At 38.0% G+C, this 19,105-nt stretch overlaps 1 protein-coding gene across 2 annotated transcripts in view; it reads right to left on the bottom strand.

Moving 5' to 3' along the window:
• Positions 1-19,105, bottom strand: part of LOC102223640 (glutamate receptor ionotropic, kainate 2) — an 83,827-nt gene that overhangs the window by 34,117 nt on the left and 30,605 nt on the right. For both annotated transcript variants that reach the window (XM_005802632.2, XM_005802633.2), the window contains exons 4-6: positions 17,985-18,166; positions 15,654-15,707; positions 14,137-14,310 (exon numbers count right to left, since the gene is read on the bottom strand). In XM_005802632.2, coding sequence (XP_005802689.1) covers positions 14,137-14,310; positions 15,654-15,707; positions 17,985-18,166 — 410 coding nt within the window. The remainder of the gene's footprint in view (positions 1-14,136; positions 14,311-15,653; positions 15,708-17,984; positions 18,167-19,105) is intronic.

Below are 19,105 nucleotides of genomic sequence, written 5' to 3'. Positions count from 1 at the left end.
CTTCATAAAAGTTTTTGCCTGACAGCAACTGAACTAATATCACACTTAGAATGAATTACAGATGCATTTAATTTTAAGACTACAGCATCACTCAATATTACTTTTCCATCTGTGGTTGCTTTGGATAGTGTTTGTTTTATTCAGTGAACTTAAAAAAAACTGTTTAGGGATAAGCTGTTGATATATTTCAGCAATTACATAGATGATACTTCCCCTGCTGTTTTTTTTTTTTGTCTTGCATAAACAAATAAAACAATATTTATGCTAATAGACACCGCTATCACTATTTCTGATAAGTACTAGATACAACAAAATAAATTTATCCACAACCTTAGAATGTATTTATCACATAATGGTGGAGGCGTATCAGTCTGAGGCAGCAAAATGAGCAAAGAAGCTGTAACATTGCAATTATATAATAAATATTATGTATGTGGAGTCATTACCCTTGCAGAGTAATTAAAACCATAGCAAAAAATTCAGTAATAGCCATGTTGATTTTACTGCTTATAAATGAGCTATTGAGTATATGGCTCTCATATATCAGTTTATACTGGGCAAATAAAATCTGAAATTAAATACTGGGGGTGTTTTAAGGATGCTGTTTCTGTTGGTGAAAACACTGATTGTCATAAAATGATGCTGATATGACTCAGGTTTATCCTTTCCAAAATACCATAAACTGATTTAGAAAAAGCTATTTTTATGGTATTTAATGTGATTATTTTGAAATGATCTTTGCTTTCTTTTTTTGTGTCTGAAAAGTCTGCACAGACTTGGATTGCTGCCATAAATTTGGTGCCAAAGACCTTGAATAAGAAAACTGAGTCTGCATTGACAAAGTCTAAGAAGGACAATGAAAAAACGAAGGCTGAAAAACACTGAGATGAGACATATGTGATTTATGGGTCATTTTATATCTGTCTTAGGTCTCCTAGTGGAAAATGGAGAACAGGCGGTGTCAGATCACTTCAGTGGAAAAAAAAAGCCCTGGAGTGAGATTCAGCCATTTTTCTCTCTCCTTCTCTCTCTTCCTCTCGCTCTCTTCCTTCCTGACTTTTCCAACTCTGTCTATCTTTGCCTCTTTGCTCAATGTGTTCTGCTGGGGTTCCTCCTCCCATCAGCCTTACATCCCTTTTGTTGATTCTCTGCCTTCGCCAGCTGCTCTCCACAGTATTTCACAGAACTGTGCGCCAGAATGCTCAAAGTGGGGGATAAATGGCAGGATTTGTCGTTCCTCCTTCACTTTTCTTTCTGTGTAGAAATGTAAATGTTCTTATACTGCCACTTCCACATGCTGTGGCACCAGAGGAGTTCAGCTACATTTAATAAAGATTTTGACACTTCTTGGTTATAGATTCATCAGGATAGTAGATGGATTTATTTGGCAGCTCATGTATGGCTTCACTCTAGATTTAACTTCTTTTTAATGAGGGATAAAAGACCATAGAGCAGATTTTTTTTTAGCTTTAAAAGGTCCAGTGGGAGAAAAAGCTCTTAGATGTACGCACACATAGATTGACTGAGTAATACAGTACCGTCAACAAAAACTAAGTGAGCAGTAAAACCTCAATTTTGATTATAGAAATGTGCTCCAACTTTACTGAAATGACCTTTTTGTCGGAGAATAACTTCTTTGATCACTGGTTGTTCATATTGGGGTGTGTGTGCGTGTGTGTGCGTGCTGCCCTGCAGCTTAGAAAAACATGGCGGTACTCGTTGCTTTGCAGCATTAGTAATTTTTGCTATGCAAAATGAGAAAGTGGAATATTAATTCTGTTATATAATTAAATTTACTGAAGTGACTCAGTGGTTCACTAGATTGTATCTGATTCAGGCAAAGAGGTGGACAGGCCACAAGAATAAAATTGGATAAAGATGGCTGATGGAGCTTGAGAAGTCATAACAATAGCAGTAGCGAAAAACAAAAAGTCAAAGAGTAATAAGAGAAAAGCCAGGAAGTAGTCTCTGCATATAATTGTATGCATGTAAATGTGTCGTGTGTGCATCCATTCATCGATATTATGCATGTGCCTGGTGTCAGCATGTCCTTGTATGCATGTGTTTACAGAAGTGGAGGCAGAGGTTGTCTTTAGTTAAGTTGTGGAGGTGGGGTTTCAAGGGACCCTCGCCAGATTTGGAGGCAGCCCTTATTAGAAACCCTGAAGAGTTTCAGGGGTCGCTGCTGGCTGACCCCGCAGAGCTCCAACCCAACACCATCGAACTCATACAGTATAATTTTGACCCCCACTGACTGCAAGAAGGAAACCCCAAACACAGCAGGAAATTGAAACCTCTATTCACCAACAACAACACTGCAGCCCAGAAAGAATCAAGTAATTTGGAATAGTCCTTCCCAAACCCAGTTCCCTTCTTGCTTTGCTGTCAAAAATTGTGCTGACATTTTATTAAAGAAGAACAAATAGTGTTAACTTCTATAACAGACCTTGAAATTGGGAGAAAACTATTCACACAGCAGTGTTTCTCAGTCCTGGTCCCAAGGGAACACTGCCCCGAATGCTTTAGGTGTTTCCCTTCTACCGCTCACCGGGCCTGAATAAATGGGTGATTAACAGGCTTCTGCAGCACTTGATAGTATGGCAACACTGACATCCACAAATAAACTATCTAGGTTCTGAGTTCGAATGGTTTTCCTCCTTCTTTTGTCTGAGTTTGAACTTTTATGAAGCTTTGATTTAGTTTGAATTTGCCATGCCCTAAAAGAAAAATCAGGTAATTGGGGTAATCAATACATTTAATGCTGTGGTGTCTGCATATGCAAATTCATTTTATTTACAACCACAATGTGGTAGACTAAGTGACAGACTGCTTCAGCTGTCCCTTGAGCCAAGCCACTCGGCTGCATGGTTAAAAATATCTCAAACTGTGATTGCACACAACAAACATCAAATACATTGCAGTGCCTAACTATTTTATTAGGTCTGACAAAAGAGGCTGTGATTGCTCAGAGCTGTGGTGTCCCACATGACCCCTCAGGCAGCAGCATGCAGCTGGCAGCGCAGTCCGGTTCAGCGTCCTCTCCAATAAATGCCACCCTAGCCAACATACATCTGATTAAGTAGCCATTTTACATGATAGCCCGTCATCGTTTCCAATCAATCTTCAGACAAATGTAGCTCGAAAGACTTTTGCAGATTTCATCTTCCCTTGGCAATAAACAGGCCATGATGTCGCCTGTGATGAAATGGTGAGTCACATAGGTTTTAAACCCATCATTTCTTATAAGGAGGAGTAGGAGATAAACTCTACAAAGTAGTGAAATAGGAAAGGAGGGTCTGCTGAATGGCTAAACAGTTCTTTGAATCTCACTTGCCATCTGGTGAGCTCTCGTGGCCAGAGAACAGGAGGCAACAGAGAAGACAGTGGGGGAGGAGTGGGGGATCTGTGGAGGGAGTCCCAACCTAATTCCTTGAGTAAACATTATAGGCAGTCTTAATTACATCAGAGTTTCAGCCAAAGACTGAAAATTTTACCAGAGTTTGGAAGGGAAAATTCTCAATATGATTTCAAGCCCACGTTAAGAAAATTTTCAACACAGAAACTAAATAAGGGCACAATATATCTTCAAAAACATTTTGTTTCAATTATTCTGTTTATATTAAAATATTTAAGTGTTTTATAACCAAATAAATATATATATATATATATATATATATATATATATATATATATATATATATATATATACACATATATATATATATATATATATATAACCCCCCCATATTTTCAGGTATATTTAAACTCACAGCACTTTCTTGCAGTAGCATTGCATAAGACTACACCACTTCTAAGCATTTTGTGTGGCAGGAAACATGATGGTACTGATTTGTAAAGGCTGTAAAAGTACAGCCTAACTAACTATTAGTTGTGAATAACAATGACGTTTGCACCTGCTTCTTAGCTTTGCAGTGTCACTTAACTAAAAGGTCATCAGTTTTTAAATAATTTGCTGTATCATCAAGAAATGAACAACACCTGACCTTGAGCATACTGAAGCTTACACAGTTGTAAACATTTTACTACATCATCTGTTATTACCACAAACTGAGCTTGTAAGATTGTCCTAAAGCAGTCTTCATAGTTCTACAATGTTTAAAATATTTTGTACATTTCAGATCCACATTACATTTAAAAAGGTTTCCTGCGAACCTCAACACTATTAAACTTCACGAAATCGTCTATTTTCCCTATAAGATGGAGTGCCTGTCTCAGACCTTAGGCCTACTGTTCTAGATGGTGAGACTTATGTATATTAAGAAATGGCTTACTCTCTGAAAAAGTAAACACAATGTTTTGAAAAACATTACTTTCCTAACAGTTATCTATGCAGACGTTTCACAATAACTCTCTGACGATTGCGTGCTTCTGAGAAGTGAGTCAGTGGCACAAAAGTGATGAATGGGACAGAAAGCCAGAGAGATAGCCCATGACTGAGTGACTAGTCAACACACAAAAACAAGAAATGGGGCCCAACCGAGTCAAACTCTTTCTGCAAGACGGTCTTTTGAATTGCTTATAATTTGGTTGAGATGTCCAAAAGAGGGGACCAGTGCAACATGAGGCAGAGCAAAGACGGTGACCTTCCAGGTCAAACAGCTGTGTTTCTAGACATTTCCTTTTGGCAGGACCAGACAGGAGGGAGCTACACTTCCTGTGGACCAAAATATAGTTCCCAAAAAGACATGACACTATAGTTTCATATCAGACTACAACAGCAATTAAAGGTGAATCAATAGGAGTTTCTTCCTTATTTTTCTTTCCCAATGTTCTCTGTTGTTAATTCAAGTATGTAGAAATATTTTGTCATTCTTGTTAAGATTTGGTAAAAGTGAAAATTTTGTTGTCGTTTGTTTGGGTTTTTTGCCATTTGGACCAACTCAGAGTTATCGTTAACTACTATAAATACAATCTTTGTTCTAGTCAACCATGACTGGAATAATCTAGACTTACTGTATTACACATCTTATAAAACAGTTTGTGACCTGTAAATTATATTTAGAAACTAAAGAATATGCATACTTGTGCATTCTTAGTTTTGCAAAAACCTTGCTACAACTCTTATTTGTTTAAAGTTCTGAACCCAAATTCAGTTGCTGTAATGTACTATGATGTGGGTTGACCCTCCTATAAAAATCCCATTTGTTATTGCAGCTTTACATTTCTAGTTTTACCTGCTTCATAAGACTTTGGCAAGTTTAATCTATGTCTTATTAAAACTTAATTTAATTAAGAGTACCATGTATTTTGGGCACATCTAGTGTTGCTGGGGAATACATCATTTTTGATAACCTCTACATTATGGCTTCCTGTTTGTTTAAAAAAATGGCTTGTTTCATACACTTTGATTAGATTTAAATAATCTTAGAAACTTGTAATGGCCAGCTTCTTAATTCTCTCTACAATTGCAAGGGTATTCTTTCTTTTAACCATTACTCTATAATTAAATGTCTACCACAGATATGTGCTTTAAGCTCCTAACCTAAATCTAAATGATAAGGGTCAGTCTATCAACCCTGGAAACGATAATAACATGCCACATGTTCCTAAGGCCATCCAATATCCCCAAGTCCAAGGGTGAACATATAACACTCATCTCCTACTGCCGGCACCATTAACCTCCAGGGGATGATTGTACAATACTGATCTGATGATGGTTGTAGTCCCTGAATGCAAAGGCTTTTATTGCTCTATAACATCAGCAGGTTCTTGCTTTCATTACTGTCGAGGAATGTCTGGTCTTCATGAACATGTGGGTAGGCATCCATATATTCTAGATATTACTGTTTGAGAATCTGTTTGACTTTGTCCTGTCTTTTTGAACTATTTCTGTTACACTGAATTATTTTTCTTTTCCATTTTTAATATTAGGAGATTTGACTGCAATGCCAAAAAAAGAAAAAAAAATGGATGAACCACTGCAGTAATCTGCAATGAAGTAAAAACGAAGCAAAAAGAAAAAGGATGACAAATCTGCATTATAAATTCATTTTCTCCCCCACGTCTGTTTTCACCCACTCACAAATAGCTTCTATGGACCAAGACAGCAGTGGTGCTAATAATGTTGATGCTGTGCCAAGCCCAGCTGGTGATGCCCGGCACAGGGCATCGAGTGTCTGCTGTCCCTAGTCGCTGTCTTTAAAAGCCTCTTCTCACTGCCAAGTGGGATCAGAGGGAGGCTGATCACACTGCTGTGATTGACGCAATCAACCTGTGAACCTGTGCAGAACTCATTTTGTTCGCTCCATCTTTAACGTAGCAAATACATCATTAAAGCCCCGTGTTATTTTAAGTCACTCTGAAAACAAAACAGCAACTTGCCAAGAACTGTCTCTTAAATGAAACTACAATTAACTTGTTTACAATTTGTTGTAACTATAATCCTTGTCCTTATCTGCCGATTAATTAGCACCACACTTTGACTGTGTTCATCGACAGGGACATTGATATTTCAGTCACAAAAATCCACAGATTTCTGCAAATGTCTGTGGAGAGTCATAGCAGCCATAGTGAGTCGATACTGATGACAAAATTTATATTTGACAGGATTTGCAAAGCCATGATAGAGTGGACTGTAGGGCATAAATTAAGCCTTACCAAGTCTGTAAGCAAAATAAACAGCCTACTGCAGGCTAGCTACCAAAGCAGAAAGCATAGCTTATAAATTGCCTCATCTAGCTTGCTAGGTTCTGGCTCCTAAAAGGCAAAACACTTAAGAGACCTCAAAAAATATGTGTGCAATATTTCACTGACTACAACTCCCAGTGGTGGTGTTTGGCCCCAAGGCGATCCTTCTCACCTGTGATCCTTGGGAGCAAGATCAGATTTATTTTGAAAAACAAATCAAATCTGCCTTAAGTTTAGTGATCAGCAGAATGCTGAATATGTTTTTGGCTGAGCAGAAAATACTTATTCATTATGATGACTTAGTGCTAACAGTATATGCACTAGTTATGGTATGGTATTGTGGTATTAAATCCAGCCATCTTTAATTTGCTGTGGGCTATAAAAGAATGATGTTCAGTAATAGATCATTTGGTGATATCGGTTTTTATTCAGGTTTTTATGGTTTGAATATCTATTAAAAAAATATTGAAATACTTAAAAAAAAGACCTAGTTAATACCTGGTTTATTAAGCCATTAGCTGGTCTGTCAATGTTAACTATAAATGTGTGCTGAAGGATTAAAACAACTATCAATATCATATATAATTTCATAGTCATAAATAATGAGAAAATATTACTCTTAAAGGGGATGTGATTTTCAAAGCACCAGTAAAAGCAGCATTTTTGTTGGATCATCTGATACATTTCTTAATCTGTTTTCTTACAGCAGTACGTGAAACTGTGGTATATTTTTCATCTCCCACCTTCCCTCACTTGTTCATGCTAATGCTTCTCTTTAACACTGCATCAAATAGAATAGAGAAGTTTCCTGCTCAGTACAATTAACTGTGTGATTTTTTTTTTTTTTTTGACGTTACGATTATGTAAGCTGGAAGATAGAAACTGCAACTAGTTTGTCCAGATAAAAAGATTTCCCAAGTGCTTAATTTTTATTTTGTGCAAAGTTTATCTGTGCAGTGATTCATTTCAGACAGAACCACTGTCGGCATCTTCTGTTCAATATTAGACTGACTGGGGATTGCCTAATTTGGCTCAACACCCTCACTGAGGGCCCTGATTTGGTTGAAATGTTGCTTAAATGAAGCGTCCGGGGACTTGTGTGTCTTCAGTTGCCAGATTTCAGACAATTGTTTGCTATAACAATCCACAGCCAAGTCCTCTTTGGGGGCACAATCAAATTGGGAACTGAATCAGACATTTTTCAGCATGTGTTCAGCATATTTAAGGCTTACCTGCAGGACAGCACAAACATGTATTTAAACATGCATGATAAACACTTCCTAATTGGAGTGTATAGCTGCCACCTTGCAGGTTCTTCCAGCACTCACTGTGGGTATCATCCACTCTTCTCCCAGCAGTGCTTATTAATGCAGCTACGCGTCTGTTTTCTCCCCCTCCCTCTCTCTATGCCCCTAAGCATATCCCAGCAAACCTGCTTCCTCCTTATTTGTCTTCCTTTTTCATCCTCTGCTCCCGCCATTCCTCATTTAAACCCCCAAAGAAATGAACCACGCTCAAACCCCAGCCACAGATGAAGAGTGTGTCTTGGTGAGTGCATTGTCTGAACATTAATATAAGTGGATTTATCTGCTTCTAAATAGCATACCGGTAAACCTGCTTACAGTCTGTATAAAGTGGCTTCTGGTTCACTCCTATATGCCGTTTATTTCACACTGGGGATATGACACCCTGCCATAAAGAGTTATACAAAATGGCCGTTAGAGACAGGAAAAATTTGTACAAGCTTTCCAAAAAAAGGCTTCCTATGAATTATATTATATAATGAACTATCCAAATAAATTATCTTTATTATGCAACCTGGTACAAATGCAAGGTTGTTTTTTTCTAAACCAGTTTGATTGCATATTCTAATTAAATACTTTAAATGTTTGGTGGATGCACATGTTTTCCCATTTGCTTGTTGTGTTTTCAGTTCATTATGCCTTTTTAAGTCTAACATGATTCTCATAGCCCCACAAGAGCTAAAAGAGGTCCCTGCTAAGTGTACTTACTATTAATAAAAGTCATTATTATGAGCTATTACACCAGAAATTTCAATTGTGTTGATGACACTGGAGAACATCAAGCTCTCTGTGGAGGTAATTACAGCTCAGTGAAATGCAGACATCAGTAAAATTATTCAGAGGTAGAAAACAACTATGCCTAAGGCTTCATAAAGGAAAAGATGATCAATTTCATATTTCCTTAGTTAAATGTAAGTGTGTTCTTAATTCATTTAATCAGGATTAAAGAATTTAAATTAAAGTAAACCAACCCATCAAATTATCTCATTAGATTCGTAGGAAGTAATTATTTTCGGATGGGAAGCTCTTTTCATGGTGGTAGCTCCGCATATTCATATATCCATTAGCTTCATGCTATTTGCGGCAAATAAATTGTGTTTTTCTTTTAGGGTTGACATGCCAGTTCTAATATTAGCCAGTTCTGATGTTCTTTCCAAGAACTGTTATGCATGAACGCTGGTGTGTGTAAGCACTGTTTTAATAAACAATTTAATGTTCTTATTGTTATTCTTATTCTATTCTAATGTAGCATTGACCCATTTGTGATTACTCGTGTATTAACTCTCAGTTACTTTCCTGCATCTAGACTGTGTTTGAACTGATATTAGACATACACTAGTCGGACAGCACTTTGTAAGCTTTATAGAATTTCATGTAGCCTTTCTTTGTATTAAATATAATTTTCTCAAAGCTCAGAGGCAGAGCACATATGTACCTTCAAGGTTTTCTCTCTATTATCAGTAGGTCTGCTGCAGTAGTTACAACACACACACTTTTTTGTCACAGTCCAATGACCCCCTGTGTGCAGAGGCTAGCCTGAGCAAAGTATTAGCATATGGCCAAGTAGACCGCAGTGCATGCCTAAGTCCAGCCTATTGTCCAGGGCGTGTGTGGCCAAGAAGATAAATAAGTAATGTACTCTAATCAGCTTGTTTTTTCTATGGTGATTACACTACATGATAGAGTTCAGTGTTGGACAACTTTATACCGTCTTATATTAATGCCTCTCAGCTGACAGCCAAAGAACTAGGTGATAGAAAAAGGTAACACTTCAAACATAATAGTTTTTAATAAAATGGAAACTGAAGTAGAAAGAGTATTGCTCCCATTAATCCATCAATAAACATGTCTCTGACATATTAGTTTAATCAATCAAACAATCGCAAGCTTTTGTCACTAGTCAGTTAGAGTGGTGCTCAAGTTCAGTTCAGTTCCAAATACTAATCCCTAAGAGAAACTGCATCAAAAATTATTTAATTTTCAGTTTACAAACCATCTTTTTTTATGCTCATTGCACAGCTGTCACCAGACAAGAAATGGCACATAATTTCAACCAATTAGCCCACCTTAAGAACAGACGGCTCTGCGCACACTCACTCATAAGACAATTTTAAGAAAACTTTAATGTTTTTTAGGTGTGAGAGACAGCTGGAGCTCCTATACTTTTTGAACTAGAAACCTTGATGCAGGGTAACAAAACAGCGGTGCTCAAGAAGAAGCATTATTTTCATTATTTCAAGCATGGCAGGTTTATTTATATTCACAGTTTTACATTCAACAAACACTGTAAAACTCATTAGCTCTCATAACCCATATACTGTATGTAGCAGTTAATAATGCGGACAAGTGAGGCTCATTTTTATAATAAAAATACTCCTACTGCTCAGGGCATTTTTCTAAACTGTCAGCATCCATGGAATCCTCAGATGCATTTCTAATACCATCCCATATTGAGAATAGTTGACTACATGTATCAATTGGGCAGACTTGCTCAACAAAAAGGTTGCCTTAAGATGGTATCCTAATTGTGTGACTGACTTTATTAAATCAAAACTTCATCCAACATCAATGTAGGTACGCAACAAAGATATATTAGTAATCTGTATTTGTATGACCTTCAACCATTTGGATTTGTATGCATGTTGGCGTGTGTGTTTGTGTGTTGCAGCTTGGTGAACTAGAAATAATTGTGCTTGTGTTGAGTTGGTGTATGTGAACAAATTTGTCGCCTGGAGGTGCACTGTTGTTAGAATGAGAAGAACAGTGGAAGTCCTGTAACAGCACCAAAGGGCAGCAAAGGACGGGTGAGCCCAACCCTAGAAAGCTCCAACAACCCAAAGCAGGCAAACACAAAGCACCGCCCCAGGGCACTTATAAGCCCCACACAGAGGAAGGATGTTGGTGAAGCAAAAGTGCAGCAGCACTGGATGATACCCCACAACCCAGCCACACCATTGTATCAGCCATGCAGTTCAAGCCCGAGACCCAGTGACTCCAACGGCCCACCACTACGGGCACGACCTGAATATCCACTCAAAGATAATTGCACCAAATCACCCCCATACCCTTTACACCTCCCTACTCATTCATCAGACTCCCAGGCCATCGCCACACCCCAGCCAACAACAATCAAGTTAAAAAAAGAAGTGTGCTACTAATGGAAGATAAACTATGGGCAAGTGATAATAGGATACTCAACCTTTTGCATAGCATTGTTCTCTGTGCATCTATTTGTTTTTAGAGCTCAACTTTCCACAAGCTATAATTTCACTTTATTAAGCTACAATTATCCTGTGACCAGCAACACATTCAGTATATAAAAAAATAAATTATACTAATTAGTATCCATATTCCTTATTATATGTTTCTACACGTCAGAAACATTCTGTTTCAAACACATTTAGGAGGCAACGCGCAAAGCATCTCTTTGGCTGCGAGCTTGAACTTCTCAGAATGCATGTTTGCCTGAGACAAAACTCAGCCTCACCCCCAAAAGGCACTGAATGTCACTGTGATGTTACACTGGCCCCCATTTACACATGCCTTGTGATGTGAGAAAACATTGCGTGCAACTTTCAACAGTTGCAAAAATCTCACATTGTACCTCCTGTCCATTCTTCTTTGTCTTTCTTCTCATCAAAGCCGTCTTTGCCTGCAATCTCTATCACCTTCCTCTACACCCCTCCCTCCCTCAATCTCAGTCAATCAATCCCCTCATGAAATCACAAGGTGACATGTTCAGTGTTGTCTTGGTAACCATTGCTACACAACTGTTGCCTGGCCAACGAGTGCAAACAAGCTCCAAGCCCAGCACAGGGCTGGAGCAGCACAAACGTTGAACAAGGTATCGAGGAAAAGCAGTAAAAGCCTGGAGGAAGGTTCAGGGGGACGCAGGGTCACACGCTGGCTGCTGCAGTCCACCCTCTATTTAATTTAATGACTCCATTAACGTTGGATTCTTCAGCCAAAGTGCTCCAGCATAAATATCAGAAAATCTGCTTGCTAAATAAAGAAAACTGTGCTACACAAAAGGTAAAAGCTATATATCTTGTAAAACCAGCAAAAATGCTCCTCTACTATGCATTTATCGTATCCTTAGAAGGACTTTACCTTTAAATTCATCCTCAATTATCTCCATTAAATCATGTCATGGAATAAGCTTAAGTAAGGCTGCTTAAAGCTAAGGTTCTCAAACTGTGGCACAAGTACCCCTTTAGTGATAAATGGAAGAAATTCTGGCATTGACCACTTACAACACAAATAAATTGCTAATTACCTATAACATAGAGCTGATAAGCCCCAGGTAAAACATTGTTAAAAACAATTATCTTGGCTTCAAACAGTAACTACTCAGATGTGAACTGCTGTAGAGGGTATCTTAACTCTATAATGGCAAGTGCATAATTGTTATGTAAATAAGTATCTTTGAGACATCTAGTTTTTTTAATACAATTTGTCCTTTTGTCCAAAATCGGTTGCCTCAATAACAGATGTCAATCAATTTTTATACTTTCTTTTTAAGATTTTATGAAAAAATGTTTATATGGTAATAAAGACACTAATAAAATGCTTTTTAATTGTGCTGTTCTTATAATGCATACAGATATTTATCACTTGTTATAATCACATGATTACAAAAGCTTAATGCATCAATTATAATTCTAAAAAATCTTTTTAACATTTTAAAATTTGCATTAAAAGGTTATGAACTTTAAGTTTAAACTGAAGCAGACAACACAAAACCAAGACAAAGTCAAATTGACTACTAAGTTAGAACATCTAGGATATAGGACTAAAATCTAATCTGAACTCCCAACTTAGAATTAGACAATTCTGTCTTTTGAGTTAAAATTAAATGCACCATAAACCTCATCCTTCAACCAAAACTTTTGCACCAATTGATATTCCCATTTTTTGTTTTAATACCATTTTAAAAAACTACAAAACAGCATAGTCCAAGGTCTCTTTTATTGCTCTATAAAGAGCAATAAAACATTTCTCATTGTGTTTGGTACCTAAGAACCGTAAAATTCACCCAATTAGATCGTGTTTTTGAAGAAACAACTGCTCTAAATACTGAAAGAACCGAGACTTACAAAACAAAAAACATTCTAATGAATCACATCAACAACATTAATTCACAGAATTCTGTTTCTGGAGAAGAACCTCTTTTTGAGTAATTTTCCTTCCTCTACTTGTTTTGAATTCGAGGTTCACATGCTGGTACATCTCCTCTGGGGAAGTGTTATTTATTCGTTATAAAAACCACGTGTACTGCAGTGTCCTCACAATATGTTAGATTAAAGCATGTGAAAAACATCAATAGATATATATTATTGATGGTGTTTTCCTTTTTGATCATAGGTTAGAGAATTAAAGCTGTTATTGTGTGGATACACACTAAGAGCTGTACCAAATCAGACACACGGTGCCTTAAGTCTTTGATGAAACTAGATTTCTTTCAATGCACAGATTTCTACATGCTACACTCTAAATCTGCCAAGAAAAACAGAATGGATTGCTGGAGAAAAGAAAGGTGTTTGTCTCAGAGGAAGGTGCTGCGAGGGAGGTGGAGTAAATTGACTGTTTACAACAACAGACCCAGAGAGGGACCTTGAATGTCCATGACGAGCTCCCTTCCCTTTTTTCACTTTCAAGTCACCTTATCCCCGGGTTTTTCTGGATGCCATCCTAAAAAAACCAAGGCCATAATTTCCATCCAATTTGCTCCCTCTCCCTGCATGAACACTGACAGATTGTCATATTTTGGCCATGCTCCCAGAGGAGTGCTGTGAGAGGCAGGAGGGCAGATAAACGGCTATTACCATTCACACCGGCTCATTACTGGGCATTTAGACCCGGGAGCACCAACTCCAAAGCTTCACGCAGAGGGCATTTATGCTGCTCCAGCTCCCACCCCAGGAACCCAGCAGCACTGGCCTTGTGATTGACAACTAACACCCAGCCATTTTTTTATACTCAAATAAATAGTGAATATGTCAGAACATAACAATAGAAATTAATGATTGCTCACAACCACAATTTTCTGCATCACAAAATCTTCAGTGTTACTATTACTTTATAGATGGCTTCTGATTGATTCGGTCATTGAGACAGAAACATTCCGTGGCCACAAGGATGTTTTTTTGCGTGGCTCATAAGCACTGAAAAAGGCTAAACCTACTGTCATGAATCCATCCAGCAGGCCTGAGTCTGGTTTGGGTGGGGCTTGTAGCCGCTCCATTGACCACTTCTCGATGATTGATGACACCTGAGAGTTTTCCGTGTTGAGAATGCGAAACCCAGTCATGTTAACTCCACTGTAGCGATACGGTTCCATATCGAGGGCAAAAAGGTCCTGGAAGAAAAAAAAAGAAAAAAAAAAAGATGAAAGCATAATATCGTGTTTGATCTAGAAAGAAGTTTACATAAATCTTTCATCATAATAGTCAAGAGAAGTGAGCTGATTGGCACTCATGGCCTAATAACTGAGGGCTAAAAGGTTTATCTAAAGGTATTTTTATGTTTTATTTTTCATCATACTGAGGCAGTAGCCTTGATTAAGGCAAGATTTCAAGGTTACAGCCAGTTTTTTGGTGGGTTGCCATTTATCATGTGGATGTGAAAGGACAACCCAATTGTCCTGCATACAGCATATCTGGCATCTAACCAGGCAGATGTCTCTGGGACACAACAACACAGTTGAAAGAGCAACAGCAGGTGACGGACGCGGAACACGGGTGCCATGGTCAATATTTGCTGTTCCGAAACCAACTCGGATGGCTCGGTACCAGTATACAGTAGTTCAGGCCAGCGCGGTGGCCACTTTTCTGCCAAACACTGGCTGATTTCGAAGTGGGCAAGTTTCCATCTCAGCAGCCAAAACCACTATTCTCTTTCCTCTTTCAATGACATACCTGCTGTCAGTCTCATTACATATAGAGAGGATTCCACATGCATGTGTGGATGCAGACCTTTTTTTTTTCTGGTTCCAGCCTTTCTTCTGGACTTCCAAATAACATAGTGCATCATTTGTTTGTTAGAGCTGTAATGGACCAAATGGATGACACTATCATCTGTTCAGGGCTATTATCTGAGCTCTCAGTCTTATGTTCTCTGGCTCTACTGGGGATGTGCTGCTTTTCATCTGGAATATAGCGGTGGCAATCTTTGTAGTAGCAAGATCAAAGAGTTTTGGAGAACTTCAGTGGCACCCAGAGTCAAAATAAAATGTTTCCACCTGCTTTTGTCTCCCACATCCAGGTTTCTGGTCAGCCAGATGGGTGCCGGATTAGAAAAAAAAAAAGAATCAATTTTTGTTAAACTTTCACAACTGATTTTAACATGCACAGAGAGTGCAGACTAAGTGACAGTCACAACACAGTTGAAAGTGACTCAGCTTTCTGAAGCTACCCAGTTTTATCATTTTGCAGTGAAGCTTTGAAATGAGTCACACACAGTAAAAATCACATTGGACTCTTTTTTTTTGTCTCTACAAACAGATCTAAGTTGAATTTTGCTCTGAGAGAAGAAAAACTCTTATCAGATACACAGACGGATGAATTTAGTTTTGCAACAAACAAAACTGATAGTTTTTGTGCGTAGAAAAAAGGAAAAGGTGAAAAAAAATATTACTAAGTGTCACCAGAAGTGCAAAAATATTCAGCAAAAAAAAGCAAAGAAGAGTGTCAATTTACTCACCAGGGTAGTAAAAATGTAATGGTAGTACTCAGTCATCATACCCATGGCCAGGGCCTACAAGAGAACAAAAACCAGAAACTGTAATGTAAATTTGCATTTAAAACTAATTCTAAGAATGCAATGTCAACTAAAAGGTGTTTTCATTCAGCTGTTTATTTAACACTACATAGTGGCTGACAGCTGGTCAGTAAGAATGATGAGAAGAGAAAAACAAACAAACAAACATATTTTCAATTAAAGGCCAACAGACACTGCTGGCCAGTAGATGTCTCAAAAATACTTGAGTGGTTTACAGAAATGCTTTGGAAACAGTTGCCTCATTTTGTGTTCATCTAAACAGAAATAATTTTTTCTTTGTGTTTATTTTTATTAGTAAACAACTCCACAGGATTGAGCTTCAAAAGAAACCAAACTTTCCCTTGTTGTCTCCTTTTGTTTTTCACATATAGTGTCGAAATATCTGCTTTAGAAAGAAGTTCGAAGTAGATATATTTCACACAAAATGTGTTATTTACACTGATAAAAATGTGTTTATTTCACAGTTCCCTCACTTGATGCAGTACCTACAAACTGCTGCACCTTGTTTTTGGCAAACACAAAGAAAGATTTTTCACCACCCATATTGTAAGAAAATGTGGTTATGCGACTTGCTTTGGTTCCTAATATTTATTTTAAAACACGAGATATACAAAATAAATAATCTCTCATGCTTTACTTCTGTAACTCATTTCAAGCTCTGAATGGTCAATAAATGTCTTGGAATATATGCGGGTTGTGGCAGATGGCCTCTCACACTGGACCTAATTGTGCTGAAGGTTTCTTCCTGTTAAAAGGGAGTAGTTTCTCTCAATTACCACATGCATGTTCAGAATGGGGTATTACTGTAAAATTAACTAGCTGAAATGTGACAATATTAAAGTAAAATGATCTGTTTACAGATGAATTTCAGTGCAACAATCCGTACCGTTAGCTAACCCCCTCATGCGCTTAAAGAAATACTACCAGATTATTGCTAAAATGTAGACATACAAAGTGTAACTTTTTAAATTTCTAATAAAAAAAATAGTTCTGATTTTTTCGTAAAATGTTCTGTTTTTTTTATGTAGATAATTGTGTATTGGACTGAGTGGACTGTTCCTTATTCACAGAAGGACCCGTCAAGGACAAGAGAAGTCTTATTTGCATAATACACACATTTTCTATCAGATTAAATAATGGAGATATCAGACTATAGAATTATATATCCCATGTGTTCATGGGAAACAAAGGTATTACTCAATCTATCCTCGTGTTTGATTCTTGTTCACAACTACATACAGTACATTTACTTGATTATTTTTCAGAAAATCTTTCAGTCGTAGTGGTGTAGCAAAATGCCATTAAATAGTTTAAATGTTTAATGTCTGTTACTGCATTTCTTGTTATTATCTTTAAATTATTTATTATTTCATGATTACAGTGAAATTTACAAAGAACAAAGGAATAAAAAAGCAGCCCCCCCCCCCGGTAGCATTTCGTTTAGCATATGCACAAAATGAGCTGACAGAACAGATTGTGCTTCTGGAACAGATTGGGCAGTGACAGAGGACTGAACTGAACTAGAGCAAAGTTGACTAGAAGATGTTTTGCTTCAGTTTACCTGCTTAACTAACAAGTTCAAGATACAAAATCAAAAGATTACGTAATACGGTTTGCTTTGACATAAGTTTTCATCTGTGAAAGAGGAAGGTTTGTGAAGACTCGCAATGTTAAAATATTCTTCAATAAAGACTTCACTTCGATGAGAGCCGCCGCAACTTTCATAAAAAACGACCTTCAGTTAAATGAACTCAAGATGCCTGTGAGCAGAGTTAGACATTCTAATTAAAAAAAAACTTTATTGTGCAATTGAGAGAATCCGTTAGTAGCGGTCAGTCTTCAGGACCTCATTATATACAAGGGGAGTAAAGGTGTACAGAGTAGAGAGGAGGAATCCAACAGGAGGCGTAATAAAGTGAACACACTATTGTTTTAGCACTTATACATAATGAATGAGGGATGTGCTTCTGTGTTCAGTCCTGACTTTACGAGGGAAATTATGTAAATTTTTTTCCTAAGTAACTTTTTAATTAAATGCGGAACATAATATGATAAAATTGCTCATTTATTCATCAATTTAGCTCCTCTCAGTTCATACATAGTCAACTTCGGGGGCGAATAATTTGCAAGTGTTTTGCTGAACACAATTTTTCCTATTACTTCTCATCAAATGGTTGTAAAAAAAGAAAAGTCTGTCTCTTTGTTTCTGCTACAGGCCCATGAAGGTATCTCTGCTCATTAAGGTGACGCCACCTGTTTCAGAATCCAGGCAGCCATCTCGTGTCCACAATCAAAGATGACATGAAACTCCTTTGCCTTCTTCATCTCCTTCAAAAGTGGCTTGGCGTCCTTGGTCTCTGTGGGCAGCTGCCGGATCTTCAAACGAATGTTGTATCGTGACGGAGCCTTGATCAGCTCCTGTAGTCGAATGAGACCTGCGGACAAAGAGTATAGCATATAGCATGAAAGAGGAATTTTAAAGATGGAGCAAAATACTGTGTTTGATCTGTCGCCATTTTGAAGCATCTCTGATTCTAAGGGTTGCCATAAGAAAAAAAATGGAATCAGAGTTTCTCAGCAGAAAAAGGCTCATATGCATGCCTTTCTAATCCACACTCTATTGATCCTCCTACACATGCTTGGCAAGCAAACAGACTGCTACAGACCTATCAAGAGAATGCTACACCACGCCACCACATTGCTTTTAAACCAAAAGCGCAAAAACATGAAAAAGAAAAAAAAAAATCTCGATCTGCACCCTCCTACATTAACTCCCAATCTGACAGCAGCCTGCAAAATGTTGATTTGCTCCTTGTGTTCCACGACACCACACAAAAACGCCGAATGGGTTCAATTTTACCCTGATGGAAAGCCGCGGTCAATTCTGCCTCTTCTGTCTTTTCACACACACTTCAGATGTGTTCTGACGAGAGAGAGACTGTTTGCCCAGTTTGTACTCCCCCCCCCCTGTGGGGGAGCCTGATGCCGCTGTCACATATTCAGCTACAATCTTCACCTTTCATTTCTCGACCGCACACTCAGGTAGACGGCTCTCCAGGAGACTGTGTGATGAGATTACAATGAGTTTCTCCCTCGGTAAAGAACTTCAGAGTCCAGGGATGAAAGGGGCTGGATTGATAGGAGAGATGATTACTTGTCATGGGTATAAAAATGGATGGAGCAGAAAGGATAGTTTGAGAGGGAACTGGAGAGAGATAGGATTTTTTTTTTCGTTTTCTTCCTGTGGAACCTCTTTAAGTTAGCTCAGCCGTTTTTTTTTTCTCGTTTTTTTTCTAAGCAAAGTGCTGTGTGCGCAGTTTAATGGCCTCACTGTGAGTACGGCTCGGTCTCCCTGAGGCCCGCAGAAAAATTGG

Source organism: Xiphophorus maculatus, chromosome 15, assembly GCF_002775205.1.
Source record: "Xiphophorus maculatus strain JP 163 A chromosome 15, X_maculatus-5.0-male, whole genome shotgun sequence".
Classification (NCBI taxonomy): Eukaryota; Metazoa; Chordata; class Actinopteri; order Cyprinodontiformes; family Poeciliidae; genus Xiphophorus; species Xiphophorus maculatus.
Note: the sequence above shows the minus strand (reverse complement) of the source record. Positions and strands in the feature narration are given on the sequence as shown.